General features: G+C 36.7%; 1 protein-coding gene across 6 annotated transcripts in view; it reads right to left on the reverse strand.

Moving 5' to 3' along the window:
- The window catches only part of KIF16B (kinesin family member 16B), a 144,130-nt gene that overhangs the window by 117,466 nt on the left and 8,629 nt on the right, over positions 1–18,035 (reverse strand). For all 6 annotated transcript variants that reach the window (XM_032214485.1, XM_032214486.1, XM_032214488.1 and 3 more), the window contains exons 2-12: positions 17,409–17,478; positions 16,327–16,440; positions 13,308–13,424; positions 12,076–12,173; positions 11,449–11,558; positions 10,401–10,543; positions 8,215–8,383; positions 7,991–8,122; positions 7,316–7,491; positions 6,196–6,261; positions 4,261–4,320 (exon numbers count right to left, since the gene is read on the reverse strand). In XM_032214485.1, the coding sequence (XP_032070376.1) occupies positions 4,261–4,320; positions 6,196–6,261; positions 7,316–7,491; positions 7,991–8,122; positions 8,215–8,383; positions 10,401–10,543; positions 11,449–11,558; positions 12,076–12,173; positions 13,308–13,424; positions 16,327–16,440; positions 17,409–17,478 (1,255 nt within the window). The remainder of the gene's footprint in view (positions 1–4,260; positions 4,321–6,195; positions 6,262–7,315; positions 7,492–7,990; positions 8,123–8,214; positions 8,384–10,400; positions 10,544–11,448; positions 11,559–12,075; positions 12,174–13,307; positions 13,425–16,326; positions 16,441–17,408; positions 17,479–18,035) is intronic.

Raw genomic sequence — 18,035 nt, forward strand, 5'->3', positions numbered from 1 at the left:
GATGTTTGCAGTGTCCTGGGGTCTTGTGATAGATAATGTGATCTTCTGACAGGGAAGTCAATGAGGAAGCCAGATTCACTTAACAACCATGTTACTAACTTAACAACTATAGTGATTCACTTAACAAATGTGGCATAGAAGGTCATAAAGTGGGGCAAAATTCACTTCAATGTTTCACTTAGAAACAAAAATTTTGGGCTTAACTGTGGTCGTAAGTCAAGGACTACCTGTATTTCTGCATCCTTCTTGTTGAGAAACTGATCAAAAATACTAGGAGGCAGTCAAAACATTCTGCACAATTCAATATTTTACTTATCTGATGCATTAAGTTTCGTTCAGATCTCTCTCTCTCTCTCTCTCTCCCTCCCTCCCTCCCTTCTTCTTTCTGTATGTGTATGTAAAATCCAAACTACTCACCAGACTTAAAAGTCAAATGTGTTGTAAGATAACAATTATACTTCTGCCTTTTATCTCAAGATAATTGCAATCTTCATTGGATAGTCCTGAGTTTGAAAATACATTCAAAACTAGATTTAGCCTATAATTTTGGGTACATCATTTATATTCAGGGAACAAGACCCTCTGAATTCAGGTTTTATCTCTGAGAACGCTTGCACAGGACTGAACGTTTAAATAGTTTAAAACAAAATGTTAGATCCAGAAAAAGGAAATCCTTTTGCTGTAAGGGAAGTGAACTGAGCAATTTTAATAAGACACCTGTAAATAAGGCTGCCTTTTTTTAATGTGCAGATTTTTTATTGACAAACCTAGTGACATTTGAGATGTTATACACAGCAGATGGGGTCAAAGCAGTCAACATCTTACGAGACTGCAAAGCTAAGCAGCTCTCCACACAAATCTAAACAAACAGATGCACAAATTAAAGCAAAACAAATCTGAGTAGTTAGATAAACTCACAAGCAAGAATGAATACTAAACCATGATGCTCAAGCTGCAATAATAATAATAAATACCATAAGATATCTGGCTCTGTAAAGTAAAATATTGAAAAGAAACCTCTCTCTTTCCAGTTAAGAAATTAGAAATATAATTTTGCCATTCAAGTTTAGCCAAAAGTCCAAATTATATGTAAACCTGATTTTCATATGCATAAAATTGAAAACAAAAATTAAATTTCTAACCAAAATGTAAAATTCTCAACATGAAAATTTCTAATTTTTTTACTGTTTTAAAAAATGGTATTAACCTCCTGCATACAAAGTAGCAATAAAGACAATAAGTCTTTAAATCCAGTTGCCTTTTAGAAAAAAAGCACTTTGGGACAACCATGACCTGGATGATTGAGAATCTCCATAGACATCTAGATTGTAAGAGCAACTTTGTGCCTTTAAATTAGGTTTTGATTCCTTCTTGTACCTTTTGGAAGTGATTTACCTTTACCTGGGTAAACCTTTCCTAAGACCAAGAAAGTGTGACTGGCCAGAGCGAGAGCTGAAGATCTCCCAGTTTCTAGCCTGATGCATTAACCACTATACAAAATTAGTTTTCATTTATTTCATTTCATTTTTATTTACTTGGATGGTATAAAATTAATAAAATAAAATAAAATGTATTTATTAATTTTATGCCACCCATTTCCCTACAAGATGGCTCTGGGTGGTTTACAAATAGAAATAATTAAAACATTAACACATTAAAATTACACAGATTACAATATTAAAAAAAAAACAATAATCTGAAGCTAAGACAGCTAAGAGACGAATGGACGGGGATGAGGTCTTTTCACCCCACCAGCTACCTTTGGAGGTGAAAGACCCCATGCCCCTAGGGCTCCACACTAAGCCGCAAAGCCAGGTTCTAGTTACATTCCAGAAGGCCAAAAAGGAGGGGGGCATAGTAAACCTAGTATTTGTGTATTCCTCAGTTTTCATTTTGAGGGGCTTTGAGATCAGAAATTTTAGCTCCTCCCTTTGATTTACTGAGTTTGACCTTTCATTCACACTAGAAGTTACTCTTAACAGTCTGATGTTAAGCATACTAATTGCCTAACTAATGACTGATATTCTTCTATTTTATATCATCTATTGGGGTATTTTAGAAACAAAGAAGGTAAGGATATGTATATGTCATCTTAGAAAGAATTACATATATGTCATTCCATTTCAACATAAGAATATAATGGAAATTAAATAAGTAGATAGAAAGAAAATACTGATTTTCTACTACAAATACCTAAGAAATCAACATAGTTTTTGCAAAGCCAGAATTTTCAGCTTATTTCATATTTTGGGTGCAGTATATTTTAACCAAATACTTAAAATCTGTTTCAACCAAAGACAGTTAAAGCATGCAATAGTGAAATTGAACAGATATATTAGCTGATGTTTCCATTCTCCCTCAAGCAAGCATATTGGTGTGTTATACCAAATATAAGTTAAAATGTGAAACATAAGCTGCCACCTCAAAATGATTGCCACATCAAAATAAGGAGAGAGAAACCAAATATGTTAACCAACTTATTTGAAGGAGGAGGAGGAAGGGGAATATTATAACTCTCCTCTAATGAAGAAATTGCACATTTCTGAGTTATATGGATATTTTTATTCCCAATTCAATTTTTAGACAGAAATTAAGCAAATCAGTACATTCTGCTATGCCATCTGCCAGACAGTTTTCAGTTCAACATTGTATTTCCAGACTGTGTATCTTGAAGTCTGAAATCATTATGTTGCTGCCAAGTAAGGTAGTAATATATGTGTTTATGGCAGAATTGAGAGCAAGGGAGAGCAGAAATGAGGAAATGTCACTTGTTATAAATATGGAACCCAGTTCAACTTTTGAGGTGAGCATAGTAAACTGCATTTCTAGATATGAACACTGGTGATTTGACATATGTGAATGAAGGAAGTGGTTTTAGAGCCATATCACCTACCTATAAACCAAATGGGGGATGTATAGAAAATGTGTATTCCTTTTCCCTTTGCCTTTTCCTTCCCTTCCCTTCCTTTCCTTTCCTTTCCTTTCCTTCCCTTGACTGCATGAACAGCATGCTAATACTAGACAGGTATTTCAATGTATTATTATTTTGATCAATTTATAGATGCAATCCTACAGACCTCCTGTGAGTCTGTGACCAGATAGACCTCCAGTAGCTAGAAACAATCCATTCCATATTCTAATAAGAATTAATGGGAGGGTTTTGCCACCACAATCCAATTATAATATATTTTGCTATTAATGCCATCATTTTATTTACCTGCTGTAACTAGACCTAGTGAGAAACTTGTTTTTATATTTTCTAGGAGAAAGCAGCCATATATCTTTATAATTCGTGGTACAACGATCATTTAGTATCTAGCCTGCTCCAGCCTACTTAATTCAGCTGATCACATCCATCATTATAACTTTAATTATTACAAACTGTAAGAGGGTGAGTTCTTATTAAATCTAGTCATACCTCTTGTTCCATTTTTTTTAACTTAGCACAGAGCCTAAAATCGATAATAGTGAAACAGCTTGCTCAATCTTGTAATTTAAGTTGGTCATAATAAAAATTGTTGCTGCTTTGGATTGATACATTTTTTTATTCATTTCATGGTACTAAAATCTACTTTAATAATACCATTCATTTCATGGTACTAAAATCCTTTAATAATACCTGATCACCTGATCATCACAAAGGCACATCTCCTGCTTGGGTTTATGCCTTTAGATGAAAATGACTAGACAATATTCTTATTCCATATTAATCTTGAGCAGAGAAGAGCCATAAAGAAAAGTTTTTCTCAATCATGTTTTTGCCTTTTTGGAATGTATTATAGGTCACAAAGACACACAAGTAAAATGTACCTATTGCACAAGTACCCATTTTAGATTTCGGATTTCCTGAACCTGCTTCATAAACTTTTGAATTTTTTTGTATCTGTTCAACTTAATGGAAGAAATAAAATATCATAAATATTAATTACATGCATATATTCATTTTTATATTTTATTTACTATCCTGAAAAGATCTTGGTTTTCGTTTATCTTACTTTATCTTACATTAAAAGATTTATTATTCAAGTTCTCTCCCAAGCTTCTAATGTAAATTTTCCAAGAAAGAGAATTTATAATGTAAATAACAACAATCTTTGAACTTTTATCTCTGAACAAATTTAGATAAAATTATATTATACAACACTTTGAACAAGATTGCATTCTACAAATCATGTGAAGTTCATAAACAAGCACATAATACACTTTAGGAACCATTCCTAAATTGAAACTTTGAAGAAAATGAAATGTTTTACTGCTTACTTTTAAAATGTTTTGAGTTTCATTCCACTTATTGGTCCATTCTTTGGTAAGCTCTTGCACCTACAAAATAAACCAAATTAATACACATAGGTTATATCCAAATTTGAACTGATTACCAATTATTTTCTGTTTTCCAAGTATTTGGATTATTCACTCAACATTACTGTATCATGAGTAATTCTCATGGATCTTATTCAGTCCTAATATTTTTAAGACATGTATTAAAATGCACAATTAAAACAAAAGTCCATTTTTATTTCAATATGGACACTAAAAGCTTTGCTGCAAAATTATTCTTACTACATTAAATAGAAGAGTTTACAATGTAAACGCAGATTGGCATGCCTGCTGGGGTTTATTTTGAATCAATGATGAAAGATTATTTCATAGCGTTTATTTATATTTATAGTGAATTCATTTATACCAATCAGTATATATAAATTACTAACTAATATATCTTTTTCTTACTCATGAAAGCACATAGAATTAAATGCCTGAAGTTAATGGGTTAAGCAAGTTTATAGGGGGTCTACACCTGGATCATCTTGCCAGGGCTCAGAAACTAAGTGGATCAAAGATATGCATACATAAGTATTCAGAGATTGCCAGGAACAGGCACCAAAGCAGCTGAACAAGCCTCGAAAATGAGAAGGCTGTTATCAGTTTGAAAACAGGTCCTTTTTTGTGCTCTTGCACATATCTTCTCTCAAGGGTTTATGGTGGATAGTGGTAAGGAAAGCTACCAGAGAATCTCAGAATTGAAAGTTTGGATTGGATTTATTACATTTATATGCCGCCCTTTTCCCCGAAGGGGACTCAGGGCAGCTCACAATTCAGTCAGGGAAGGGGGTACACACAGGGGGATAAAAAGACGAACATAGCAATACAAAATTTAAAAACACACAACAACCATACCATTCGAGAAGGGGGGCAAAAGCTCTTTAGCCCCAGGCCTGTCGGAACAGCCAGGTTTTAAGGGCTTTGCGGAAGGCCTGGAGGGTGGTGAGGGTTCGAAGTTACATTGGGAAGTTGAAAAAGTATTTTGGGAAACTACTTCTGTATTATTGCCATGAAAATAGTCAATTCCGATTAAAGCACCATTATAGTATTGTGGTTAAGCTAGGCACCTTTTGTATAAGAATGTGATGTCATGATAATAATACAAAAGGGATGTTGCTGTTCTTCGTTCCCTCCCTGTCTGGACATCCACTGAGGACAATCTTAGTTAAAATATTTGAGGGCTCTTGGAAGTACAAGATCAACAATTTTCAGCTAAAACAGTTATTGGCTGATAATATTTTTGATATTTTGATTAAGCTCAATTCAAGTAAATTCCATTGACTATGCTTTCTGAAAATTTGAGAGGCTCAATTGAATGTGTGCATGTACACACGCACGCACGCACGCACACAATTCAGCATGTCTGGTAAGCACAAGATTGGAAAAAACTGAGTTGAATTATGATGAAATGGATAAACATAACACACAATTTCATTCAAATGACATATTATATTTGCTTTAAATGAAAGGTTGAGAAAGGTTGTTTTTTACGAATTCAAATATTTTGCTTAAGTGCATTATTGTTCTGTTTGTATTTTTGGCTTTCAAAATATGAACACATTTTTCATGTTTTCACCGGATTGAATGGCAAAATAAAACCTAATAATGAATAAAATAATAATAAAAAAATGTTTGTTAAAGTACAATGGAAAATACCCATCAAGAATGGTGCCGACTGCCTGCCTAGCAAAATGTGCACAAAGCGAACCAGCAGTAACGCAGGCAGCAACCCATCCCTGGGTGACAGGTCATCCTCAAGAAGGTCTACTTACAGTGATAGTTCACAATGACTTGTTGGCACATAATCAATTTATATATACATAGGGACTAGTCTAAAACTGTTGGTGTTTGAGGTACTAACAAGGTAAAACTTACTCGTGCTTCATTCTGTTGCAGTTTTTCTTCCATACTCAAAGCTGTTGGAGAATCCAGAAGTGCAATCTAGTTAAATAGATAAAACAAAATATTAGAATAACAAGACACATTAAATATGCTCAAAAGGTAAAGGTTCCCCTTCCCATCTCAAGGGGGTGGTGCTTATCTCCGTTTCTAAGCCAAAGAGCCAGCACTGTCTGATGACAATTCCGTGGTCATGTGGCCGACATGACTAAACATCGAAGGTGCATGGAACACTGTTACCTTCCCACCAAGGTGGTCCCTATTTTTCTACTTGCATTTTTAAATGGTTTTGAACTGCTAAGTTGGCAGAAGTTGGGGCAAGTAATGGGAGCTCACTCCGCTACACGGCTCTAGGGATTCGAACCACTGAACTGCCAACCTTTCTGATCGATAAGCTCAGCATCTTAGACACTGAGCCATCGTGTCCCCTTTAAATGTGTTCCATGGTATTCAATGTTACTGTTCTGAAAATAACTGTACAATTACAGAGAGAAGGAGATTTATGGCATGTGATATGCATGATTTTTTGTTACAGACTACTTTTTCCTGTATTCAAAGCATCTATAGCAGAGTTCCCCAACCTTTCTGGCTTTGCAGATCGGGAAGGGGGGGGAAGAGGATGGTTCCATAGAAGTGGTAGGAAAGTGCATGCACATGCGCTCACCAGCTGCTCACACATGGGGGTGCATGCACACACACATGCTCACCCACCACGTCTGCGGCCCGGTTCCAAATGGCTAAAGGCCCAGTAATGGGCCACAGCCTGGGTGTCGAGGATCCCCAATCTACATTATATTTCTGTATAGTTGTGGAACTGTATATGTACTTACTCATTTTTCTTTCTAAAATGAAACACAATAGCAAACAAATTAAAGAATTAATTAACTGAACTGATTGGATTATCTAAGGGGGATATGTTCTTCTGTAGGGAACACAATCCTTATTTTGAAAGCATAATCTATTTGAAACTCCTGCAGTATCTCTGAGGAAAAGATTGTGAACTGTTTTTTTAAAAAGTCTAGAACTGATGTACACACATTAGTATAATGTAAAACAGAAGATGCTATTAAAGATTGTGAAATCAGTGCTCCCTAACCTGGTTCCCCTGAGCAAGCAGAGTTTTTAGTCTGGCAATTTCAGCTCGTAGTTCACGAATAAGCTTGACGTTTGGATCTTCATTAATGGTAGGTTTGTTGATTATGTTTTTAGCTCGGTTTGCATAGCGAAGGGTGCTCAATGTTTCTCCATAATTGACATCAGCAGGTGATATAGCTGAGAAAAAAGATTTCAAAATTACCTGTTATCAATACCAAGTTTCATTTAGAAGTCTTAGAAACTCCTTATGAGTAGAGAAAAAGCAAATGGTTTCTATTGCTGCTATGGTCAGAATGGCATTTATGAAAAATTATTAATGCAGTTGTCATTTCGACACATGGCTCTAATGGGAAACTTATTATATTTCACTAGCTTGGAAATGACTCCAAATGTCTATGAAAAAGTATGATTTTCTTACAATTCTCTAGGACCTCGAACCTTATTATGAAAGGTATTATGACCAAAATGGACTCTTCATTATTTGTTCTCCACTTCTATGTAGGCCCATATTAAAGCTTAGATATAAAGGTTACATTATTAAGAGTAATATAACAATATTGTATTCTCAGTACAACTGTTTAATGATCATACTCTATGCCATGCTAGTCAATTTAACCCACAGAAAATGTTTCTAAAATAGATAGAAGAACATTCACATAAATGAAAACACACTTACTTGCAATCATTATTGTTTTAGAATTTCCTCCTAGGCTATCTTTCAAAAGCCATGTCAACACAGAATCCCTGTAAGGCACAAATACTTGTTTTTTCTTTATAAGAGGGTTTGAGGCATCCTGAGATATATCAGCTATGAAAAAAGAAACATGCCATTTTTATAGAGGGATAGATAATGAGTTAATTCAGTTTTGCAATGAATTAAACATAAAGCAAGGGATATACCTAAGGCAGAAATTACATTTCCCAGAGTAACTAGGGATTTGTTTATATTTCCTCCTTCTTTTAATCTGACACCTGTGGCACCAGTGGCATCTGCTCTCTCACTTCCAGCTAAGTCTACCAAATGTATCTTGCTGACAGTCTCGCATGGCATTTCAGTGTCAAACTTAGCCTACGGAAAAATAACAAGAACCAAATACAATCAATACCTTGAATATTAAAAACAAGAGTTGCAGAGGTGGTAGCAAAACATTTTATATGTTTCAATTTTAATGTACTGTATATGTTAGTATATTAGAGACATCATCTTTGAATAATATTTTAATCCCTTTAAATTGTACTTTTAATTTCAAATATATAAACTAAGCTAAAAAGAGATCAAATATACATTGTTTTTCTTTTCTAAAATATACTTGCTTCAAAAAGGTATGTATAAAATGCCTGGGAATTAACATATTGAACATACCCAAATATTTTCATTGGTAGCTCTTAAAATAAGAGTTTTAGTTTCCACAGTGAATTCCCATTCATAAAGAAAGATTCTGGTACTGCAAAGATTCCCAATGGGTTTTCAAGTTATATTTTTAAAATAGCAGTTTTTAAACAATAAATTTGCTCTTATAACAAGCTATTGATTGACACTGACCAAACTATGTAGTTATGCAATGAAATTTCATACACACACACATATAAAATGAGTTTAAGTTTAAGTTTAAGTTTAATAAACTTATATGCTGCCCAATCCTGAAGGACTCCGGGCGGCTTACATAAAAAACAATTTAAAAAGTACTAAAAAGTATAAAAAGTAAAGAAAACAAAGCAGGTTAAAACACAACACACTCAACCGTAGTGAGGCTGGACCTCATTCAAGAGGTCAACAGCCCCAGGACTGCCGGAAAAGCCAGGTCTTAATAGACTTTTTGAAGGCCGCAAGAGTGGGGAGGGTCCGGATCTCTGGGGGTAGTTCGTTCCATAGGGCCGGAGCAGCTACAGAGAAGGCTGTCCCCCGAGGAGCCGCCAAACGACATTGTCTAGTTGACGGCACCCGGAGAAGGCCCACCCTGTGAGATCTTATCAGTCGCTGGAGGTATGTGGCAGAAGACAATCCCGTAGATATCCAGGCCCTAAGCCATGTAGGGCTTTAAAGGTGAGTGCAATCTTGTAAGGTTTATATATACACATTTCCCATAAATTATTTGAAAAAAAATTTAATCACTTCTTTTTCCATACCATATTTCCAAAAACTGGAATTGAACAAAAATAGAATGTGCTGGAATGCCTTGAAAAAAATATAAAATTGAATTTGTGTATTTATGTATCTGTAATAACAAGTCTACATAAAATAATCAATAAAATAATAAAATGTTTTTTATTCAGTCTATTAAAAATGGTGTTTTATTTATTTCCTTTCTTAAAAATACCATTTCATCTTGTTCAAATATAATCAGAATAGATATTGAGACTCTGATTAGACAGCTCAACAATTTTTATGGTAAATACCATGTTAATAGTATTCCCAGATTCTACTTGTCTTTCTTAGCATTTGTCCTGCAGAGCTGTAGGGCTCGAGTGTTTTACACTCAGCTCACCTAGTTCTTACAAAAGAAATATCAATGCAAGATGCAATGGAGAATGTTAATTTTTATCTGACTTGTAAAGACTGATGCTGATTAGGGCCGAGAAGGACAGTCTGATCGGTGATCACCCTGATAGCTTCCATGTTTAAGGGAGAACTGGAACGTGGATATCCCCACTCCTAATATGGCCCTTTAACCACTGCACCACTTCATGCCCCATTTCAAATATTAGCCCAATAGTTTTAAAAAAAACCTGTGCAACTAATAGTAGGATTAAACAACAAGTATAAAACGGCCTATAAATTCATTCAATTCAATTCAATTCAAGTATATTTAGAGTTAGGAAAAAGGCCTGAAAGAAATGCTATCATTCTTCCACATTCCTATCAAGTGTAGTGTTAAAAGTAAAACTAAAATAAATTATCATATCCAGTCACACATTGTATACATACTATACAGTTTACACATATCAGGAAAAGATAACTGCCATTTAATTTATTAGAAAGCAAATATTTTCTTTTCTTTTTTTCCTCAAATTAAATGACAATTGAATTTGAGTTGAAACTCAAAAATTCAATGTAAAAAAAAATCACCAAGATTTTTTTTTCTTACCTGAGTGAAATTGATTGTGAAAATGGCATGGGATCTGCTGCTAACATCATTCATCCCAGTTGCAGCAGTGGTTCGATTTATATTCCCACCTTCCATAAGTTCCTCTACATCACTATAATTTTGTACTAAGTGTTTTGACAGATCTGAAAAAAAAATGTAAGTAAGATGTTTATGTATTAATCAATTAAACATAAGACACAAAGATCTCAGATTAATAATACTACATTTTAAAAGCTGTTAATAATGTTCTTATCATTACTGTAGATAAATACAGAGTTTCCTCTTTTTCCTTCCTACAGTTACCAGAAGTGGGTTCCAAATTTCTTTGTGTGGGTCACTTTAAGTTCAGTATTCTCTTCCTATTAGTATTTCTAATTCAATGCTACTGCACAAAAGTAGAGAAAACAATGTAAGAACTCCATGGATGAACATATGTACATATACATACATACATACATACATACATACATACATACATACACACACTGTGTGTATTGTATGTATATGTGTGTGTGTGTGTGTGTGTGTGTGTGTGTGTGTATATATATGTGTGTGTGTGTGTGTGTGTGTGTGAAATATATATATATATATATATATATATATACACACACACACACACACACACACACACACACACACACACATACATATGGAGAGAGAGAGGGAGAGACTGCTGTGAATATAGGGATTTACAACCTGAAATGTAGGGATCATCAACCTGAAAAGAAATCTGCAGTCTTCCTAAACATTTTTTATTCTTAATACCCCATGACATAAACTGGAAAAGAATATATTACGCCAATTATATTCTAATAAGTGCTCTTCTATCACAACTGCCTAATTTATATGGCAGACTCATCAGTCGTTTCCAATCAGTTAATAGAACATCAACTCCAGATTTTTTAAAAAAACCAAATTTCACCGATTAGGGTGAAGCGACATAAACTTACTATGGATCATAGAGGTTTATAACCAAGGCAGATTTCTGCATTCATACATACACACAGATATCCAATGAATGGAACTGTATTCATTATTTAAAACCCACCTTCAACGTAAGGTCCCTCCTTTGGATGTTCACGAATTCTTAAATTATTTGTTTTGGAAGACTTGCGCCTCAGTAAATCCCTGACATGCTCGTTGTAAATTTCCAGGTAACTGAAATAAGAAATAAATGTGCTATATATCAAAATATTATTCAAGTTTAAAATTCCATCTATTCCACTGAATCAAGATTAATAGTTTAGTTGCAACTCTCCAAGGAAAAAGGCTGGTCTGATTTTGCCCTTCCCTATGTAGCCTGTATGTCATCTGTCATACTATTTCAGAGAAACCATCAACCCTCTAGAGCAGATTTTTCAAAATGCCCAGTCATTAGAAGAGACTCAGTTATGCTTCCAACTGTTTCAAAGAGGTCAGAAATAAAGATCAGGCCTCCCTAATTAGGGAAAATAACAAAGAATGGGCTAACATGTTGATCAGTTCTCATGGGCAGTATTTAAGAAGGGTAAACAGGACTGCAGTAGATGGAGCAAAACAATCAGACCATTTATGAACTCTAAACAGAACAGAATTTGTGGAGAGATTGCTTGTTTTATTTTTAAATAAAGGTGTAGAATGGTAACTCAGTTAAAAGATAAATAAATTCAGAAACATTTGTTCCGTGCAAACATACCTGACCTCTGTTCGAAAGGAGGCTTCATTCCATCTTGTTTTCTCATTTACTCGTTTGAATAATCCTTCACAGATCCGAGGTATTAAGCCAGTATCTCCCTACAAAAAATAATACATTGATATTGCATGACAAAAAAGTCACTGATACAAAAACTATTCCATTCAAAAATGGGAAACACTTGGATTCAAAACTATTTGTATCTCTCTAAATTGTCTTTTGGGTAGTGGGGAGAATTTATTTTTTTATTAGAGGAGGTTGAGCAAAAGAATGAGCAAATGTCACTTTCCCAACTTCCTTATCAAGTCCAGGCAGTTCAAACGAATATATATGTTTATTTCAAGCTTAAGCTCTCTACAAAAAGTTGAACTACTAATGGTCAAAACAAATTAGTGGTAGGTAACAGTCAACAGAGGCAGAACTTAGATATCTTGTAAGCCCAAAGTGACTCAAGACTGATGACATATTTGACCCCTCCCTCGGACTTAGCCTGATCACTCATTGTTCCCCATGTACACAATTTGGGGAAGCTAGTATCACTAAATAGCTCCTCACATGTCTAGCAGTTAGCAATAGCAGTTAGACTTATATATCACTTCATAGGGCTTTCAGCCCTCTCTAAGCGGTTTACAGCGTCAGCATATCGCCCCCCGAGTCTGGGTCCTCATTTCACCCACCTCGGAAGGATGGAAGGCTGAGTCAACCTTGAGCCGGTGAGATTAGAACTGCTGAACTGCAGATAACAGTCAGCTGAAGTGGCCTGCAGTACTGCACCCTAACCACTGCGCCACCTCGGCTCTGTTATACTTAAAGTCTAGTTATACTTAAAATGTAAATAAACAAGTTAACTTGTTTACAATATTTGCATGGCTACCAAGCTCAATCAAAATAACTCTGGGAAACATATATGCCATCAGGACCAACCAGATCTTGGAAGGAAGGATGTTACATAAGATAAAGATCACCACCAAGAAGATGCATCTCCTTGGTCTCACCATATGGCTTGTTTTAGTGAGCGGATTTGGAATACAGCCTCCCTATAGGAAAGTATGGGGTGGACAATAAAAATGTTTTTTTTTTAAATTCTTGCTTTTATCTGTGCCAGATGTTGTTAGAACTCTCTACATGTAAAATACTTTTAAAATTATCTGTTTTCTAAGGAAAACAATTTGGGAAATAAATATAATACAAAAGGCATCAACTTATTAAAAAGTATTCTGAAATGAATAACTTACAGGATTTCCCATCATTGTATAAGACTTCCCAGATCCAGTCTGTCCATAGGCAAAAATACAAGCATTATAACCTTCAAAGGCAGATTTGAGGACATCAATTCCAAGGTTGTTAAATACCTGGGGATCCAACAATGAAAGGAAGTAAAATACAATTTCAAAATAGAATTTAAAGTATGCTTTTCATTCATTTCTGTAAACTATTACAATTCTTTTAGTACAACATACTGTAAGAACACTAACAGCAAACATTTATTCGAGATGGTCAGGTCAAATATGTATTTAGAAATATAATTCATATATTTCCGCAAGTGCACAATAAGCAATGTACAATATTTTATGACATAATCTTGGATGCTCTTCTTAAGAATCAGGTCAGGTTCCTTATTTCTTTTCCTTTTTTGTTCTCTTTAAAAAAATATGTATTTTTTGAATTATAATAAGGACATAAAATATTGCAAGGAATATGTCTTACATTCACAATTTGTCACCCAAGAAACCTATATGAATATTATACAGGTTAAACCTAAGGTCATTAATGTGAAAGTAACAATTTATACTTTTGGACTCCTGCCCAGGTTAATTATTGATAAAACTGAAACATCTGTTCAAAAACCGTAAGCATGATTTATATTCCTTTGCATATACAAGGGAAAGAAAAATTCAATGCAACACATCAGAATTTTTAAAAAAGCACAATAGTTTCTAAGCAAGATTTTGTATTTTTTGGAGTATAAAATGCACCGGAGTATAAGACGCACCTTCATTTTGGGGGAGGAAATCAGGAAAAAAAACCTTTCTGCCTCTTTCCCGGCAGCATCCATCAGTATTCATCTGGCTAACATCTTTGCTGCCTCAGTTGGAGTCTGATTCCCGAAGCTACCTGGGGAACTGCGATGAAAGCCTTTTCAATGAAAGAGTTTTTGGGCTGCAGCCGATTCCAAAAAGGGCACGTGCAGAGGCCAAACAAATGCATCGTGTTTCAGGTGGCAGGCAGTTCCAGCACGCGCTGCCACCTGAAAATGCTTTCCTTCCCAGTTCCCCAGTGCATATTGCAGAGCCACACACCCTCCTCATCTACAGACTCGCTGCCTGTTTTCTCCTGGCCAGCACTGTCGGCTGGGGAAGGCAAGGAGAAAAGCGAGAGGGCAGCACAGTCGGGTGAAGGCGCAGGAGCCGGGCATGGACACAGGGCATGCAGATTAGAGGCAGCCGGCCGATTGCCGGTTTTCTACCCGGAGTGCGGAGGCAGGAAAGGAAACCCACATCGTGGGTCTATTAAGATGCTCATTTCACGGTGGGGTACAATTTGGGGGTGGCAGGTGTGGCAGGGAAGTGCCCTGGCAGCCACTTCTTAGAACCCACGCCCTTAAGTGTCGCTGCCAGTGACCATGGTTTCGCACCCCCTCTCCCGGATAACAGCTGACAGGAGAGGAGAGGCAGCGCGTCAGGCAAAGTTACACCACCCCCGCCCCAACGAGCGAGGGGAGGGGAGAGTCCAGCAGCGCCCGGGGCACTTCTTCGCCACTGGCAGGGATGCCGAGCACCCCATCTCCTGCCCCACCTGCCACCCCCAAATTGTGCCCCACCCCGATTGGGGTGCCCAGCATCCCTGTCAGTGGCGAAGAAGTGCCCCAGGTGCTTCTTAATAGAGCCACGGCGTGGGTTTCCTTTTCTGCCTGCCCACTCCGGGTGGCCAGCAACCAAGCCACAAGCTGGCAATCAGCTGCCTCTAATCTGCCTTCCCTGTGCCCACGCCCGGCTCCTGCGCCTTCACCTGACTGCGCTGCCCTCTCATGTTTCTCCCTGCTTCCCCCAGCCGACATTGCTGGCCAGGAGAAAACAGCAGCGAGTCTCTAGAGGAGGAGGAGGGCGCGTGGCTCTGCAATGTGCACCAGGGAACTGGGAAGGAAATCATTTTCAGGTGGCAGCGCGTGCTGGAACTGCCTGCCACCTGAAACACAATGCACTTGTTTGGCCTCTGCAGGCGCCCTTTTTGGAATCGGGGAGGGGACCCTACAGCCCCAAAACACTTTCATTGAAAAGGCTTTCATCGCAGTTCCCCAGGCAGCCTCAGGTATCAGGCGCCACGTGAAAGTGAGGATCCCCACCGCATGAAACCCAAAAAAAGTGACGCGCGGAGCAGGTGGGGGGGAGGAGCTACATTCGGAGTATAAGATTTTCACCCTCTTTTGGGGGGTAAAAAGGTGTGTCTTATACTCCGAAAGATGCGGTAGTTAACATACATTTGTGATAGAATTGCAGGTTTACCTGATTTCATATTGCTGGCCAGAGCAAAAGATGACAGTGGAAAAGAATGTGTATGTCTGCCTAGGATTGGGAATATATATACCAGTGGTGGGTTTCAAATTTTTTTAGCAACCAAAATGTTGGCTCAGAAACACTGGCATTTGAAGCACGCAAGTCTTAAAACTGTCAAGTTACAAGACCCTTGCACCGCTAACCCTTTAGAAAAAACCCCAAGGGGTGTTCAAACTTGACAGCTTTAAGACTTGTGGACTTCAACTCCCAGAATTTCTCCTCCAGTCATGTTGGCTCAGGAACGCTGGCATTGAAGTGTGCAAGTCTTAAAGCTGTCAAGTTACAAGACCATTGCACCCCTAACCCTTTAGGGGAAAAAACCCCAGGGGTTTTCAAATTTGACAGCTTTAAGACTTTAAGGTTTAGATAGGACTCTTAGAGGCGGGCAGGGCAATTGGTGAGCCAGCCAATCAGTGAGCGGTGGGCGGGGCAAGCGTGGTGTGGTAGGGCGGGAGGAGGGAGCTGGAACCAGTTCTAAATGGCATGGTAGATTTGTGGAACTCTTCTATAGAAGAGGTTAGAACTGGCAGGAACCCACCCCTGGTATATACCTACAAATGTGCATGGCCAACACGTGTAGGTAATTTTGTACATACTAAACAGTTGAAATAAGCAGTTTTAAAATCATCTATCAAACAATCACACAGTAAACATTGGAATTATGTTTTCACTTTGAGTATCATTAATGTCAGCAGCTTACCATTTCCTGAGATGCATAGTTTGAACTTTCAGGATCAGCTGAGAAGTAGGAGAAATCATATGTAAATGTTTTTGTTCGCTCTCTTCCCAAGTCCCCAGATCCTCCCTCTGGAATCTAATAAGTGGATAAACAAACAAATTACTACTGCAATCTATGTTAAGATAATCACTGTACATTTCTTTTAAAATGTGAGGCAAATATGTAGTGAGGTGAATATGCTAGTGCGTATCTGTTTCCTAAATATTTAAAAAATACTTCAAGAAAAGCAATTTTGAAAAATTTATCCTCCACTACTCACCTCCTATATTATTAATATATCCATTATTTTTATTTCATAAGAGTCCCCACCTGCATTTGTTTATCCACGAGGATTGGCAAATCACTCCTACCATGTTAGAGGAAAACTCAGAGGAAGAGAAGGAGGTGATCGAGTTACATTTCTTTCAAAATTAATGGGCTGATTCAATAGATATTCCAGCCTTTTATCATTTACATTAAGTGAAAAGACACAAGCCTACTTATTTGTTTGATATCCTGATTATCATAATACTAGCGTTTATGCTTTCCAAACATCAAAGACAAGAAAGTGTTCCGGAACACTCCACAGTTTGGTATAAAGTGTGCAGCAGTGTGTTATAAATAAATAAATACATAAACAAACAAACAAAAACAAACAAATAAATAAATAATAAAAATTGCCACTTCCATATATCAGGTGCTACTAAATTCTTCAAATCTTTTTTTTTGTTTTATGATAGCAATAGCACTTAGACTTATATACCACTTCACAGTGCTTTACAGCCCTCTCTAAGTGATCTAAGAGTCACTAACAATTTGGATTCTCATTTTACCGACCTCGGAAGGATGGAAGGCTGAGTCAACCTTGAACCTGTGATAATCTAACTGACAAACTGCAGAAGTAGCCTATAGACTGCATTCTAACCACTGCACCATCATGACTCTTGTCCTGATCTTCTGGTTTTAAATTCTGATGGTGATTTTGTCTGCTACATTTTGTTAAGAAAAGAATCAGAATGATAAACTAAAATAAAAATGTTTCTATTGTGGCTGAATATACTCACTTTTAAATTTGTGATTTGTGTTTGATTTTTCTCCATTGAAATAATAAACTTAGCATCCAATTCCTGTTCCCTGCAGAGCAAAATATTATAGTAAATAAACATCATGACAACTTTATTATGACCATAGACCAAACTTAATAAATTCATAAACATTTTATCATCTTCAAGTCCACCCACATATACTGAGATAGTTTTCTGATACAAGAGTGTTGATCTTCTAAACAGCACACACTTGTTGCTAAGAAGCCAAAATTGACAACTAGAAGGTACATTTGGAATCTCTGTCTGCTGTAAAATAACATATAAATTCATATAAATGCTCAGTTCGTTCAGGCAATTTCTTAAAGAACAGCTGAAGTAGCAGAGAAAGAGATGTTCCATAGATTTAATTTCACCTGAATCACATGAGCATAACATTTAATAGAATTTTGCTGAATCTGCTCTCCAAGACTGCTGAAGGGAGACCATTACATAAATCATAACATAAATTGTATGAAGCAAATCTGTTCTTCCGTGTCTACTTATTTTACATTTTTTCACTGTGTGGTCTCTATGATGTCCCTTAGCATCTCTTGAGAAGTCTTACTAGCTTTGATATGCACTACAATGAAGTCACTGTCAAAATTG

Source organism: Thamnophis elegans, chromosome 3, assembly GCF_009769535.1.
Source record: "Thamnophis elegans isolate rThaEle1 chromosome 3, rThaEle1.pri, whole genome shotgun sequence".
NCBI classification, from domain to species: Eukaryota; Metazoa; Chordata; class Lepidosauria; order Squamata; family Colubridae; genus Thamnophis; species Thamnophis elegans.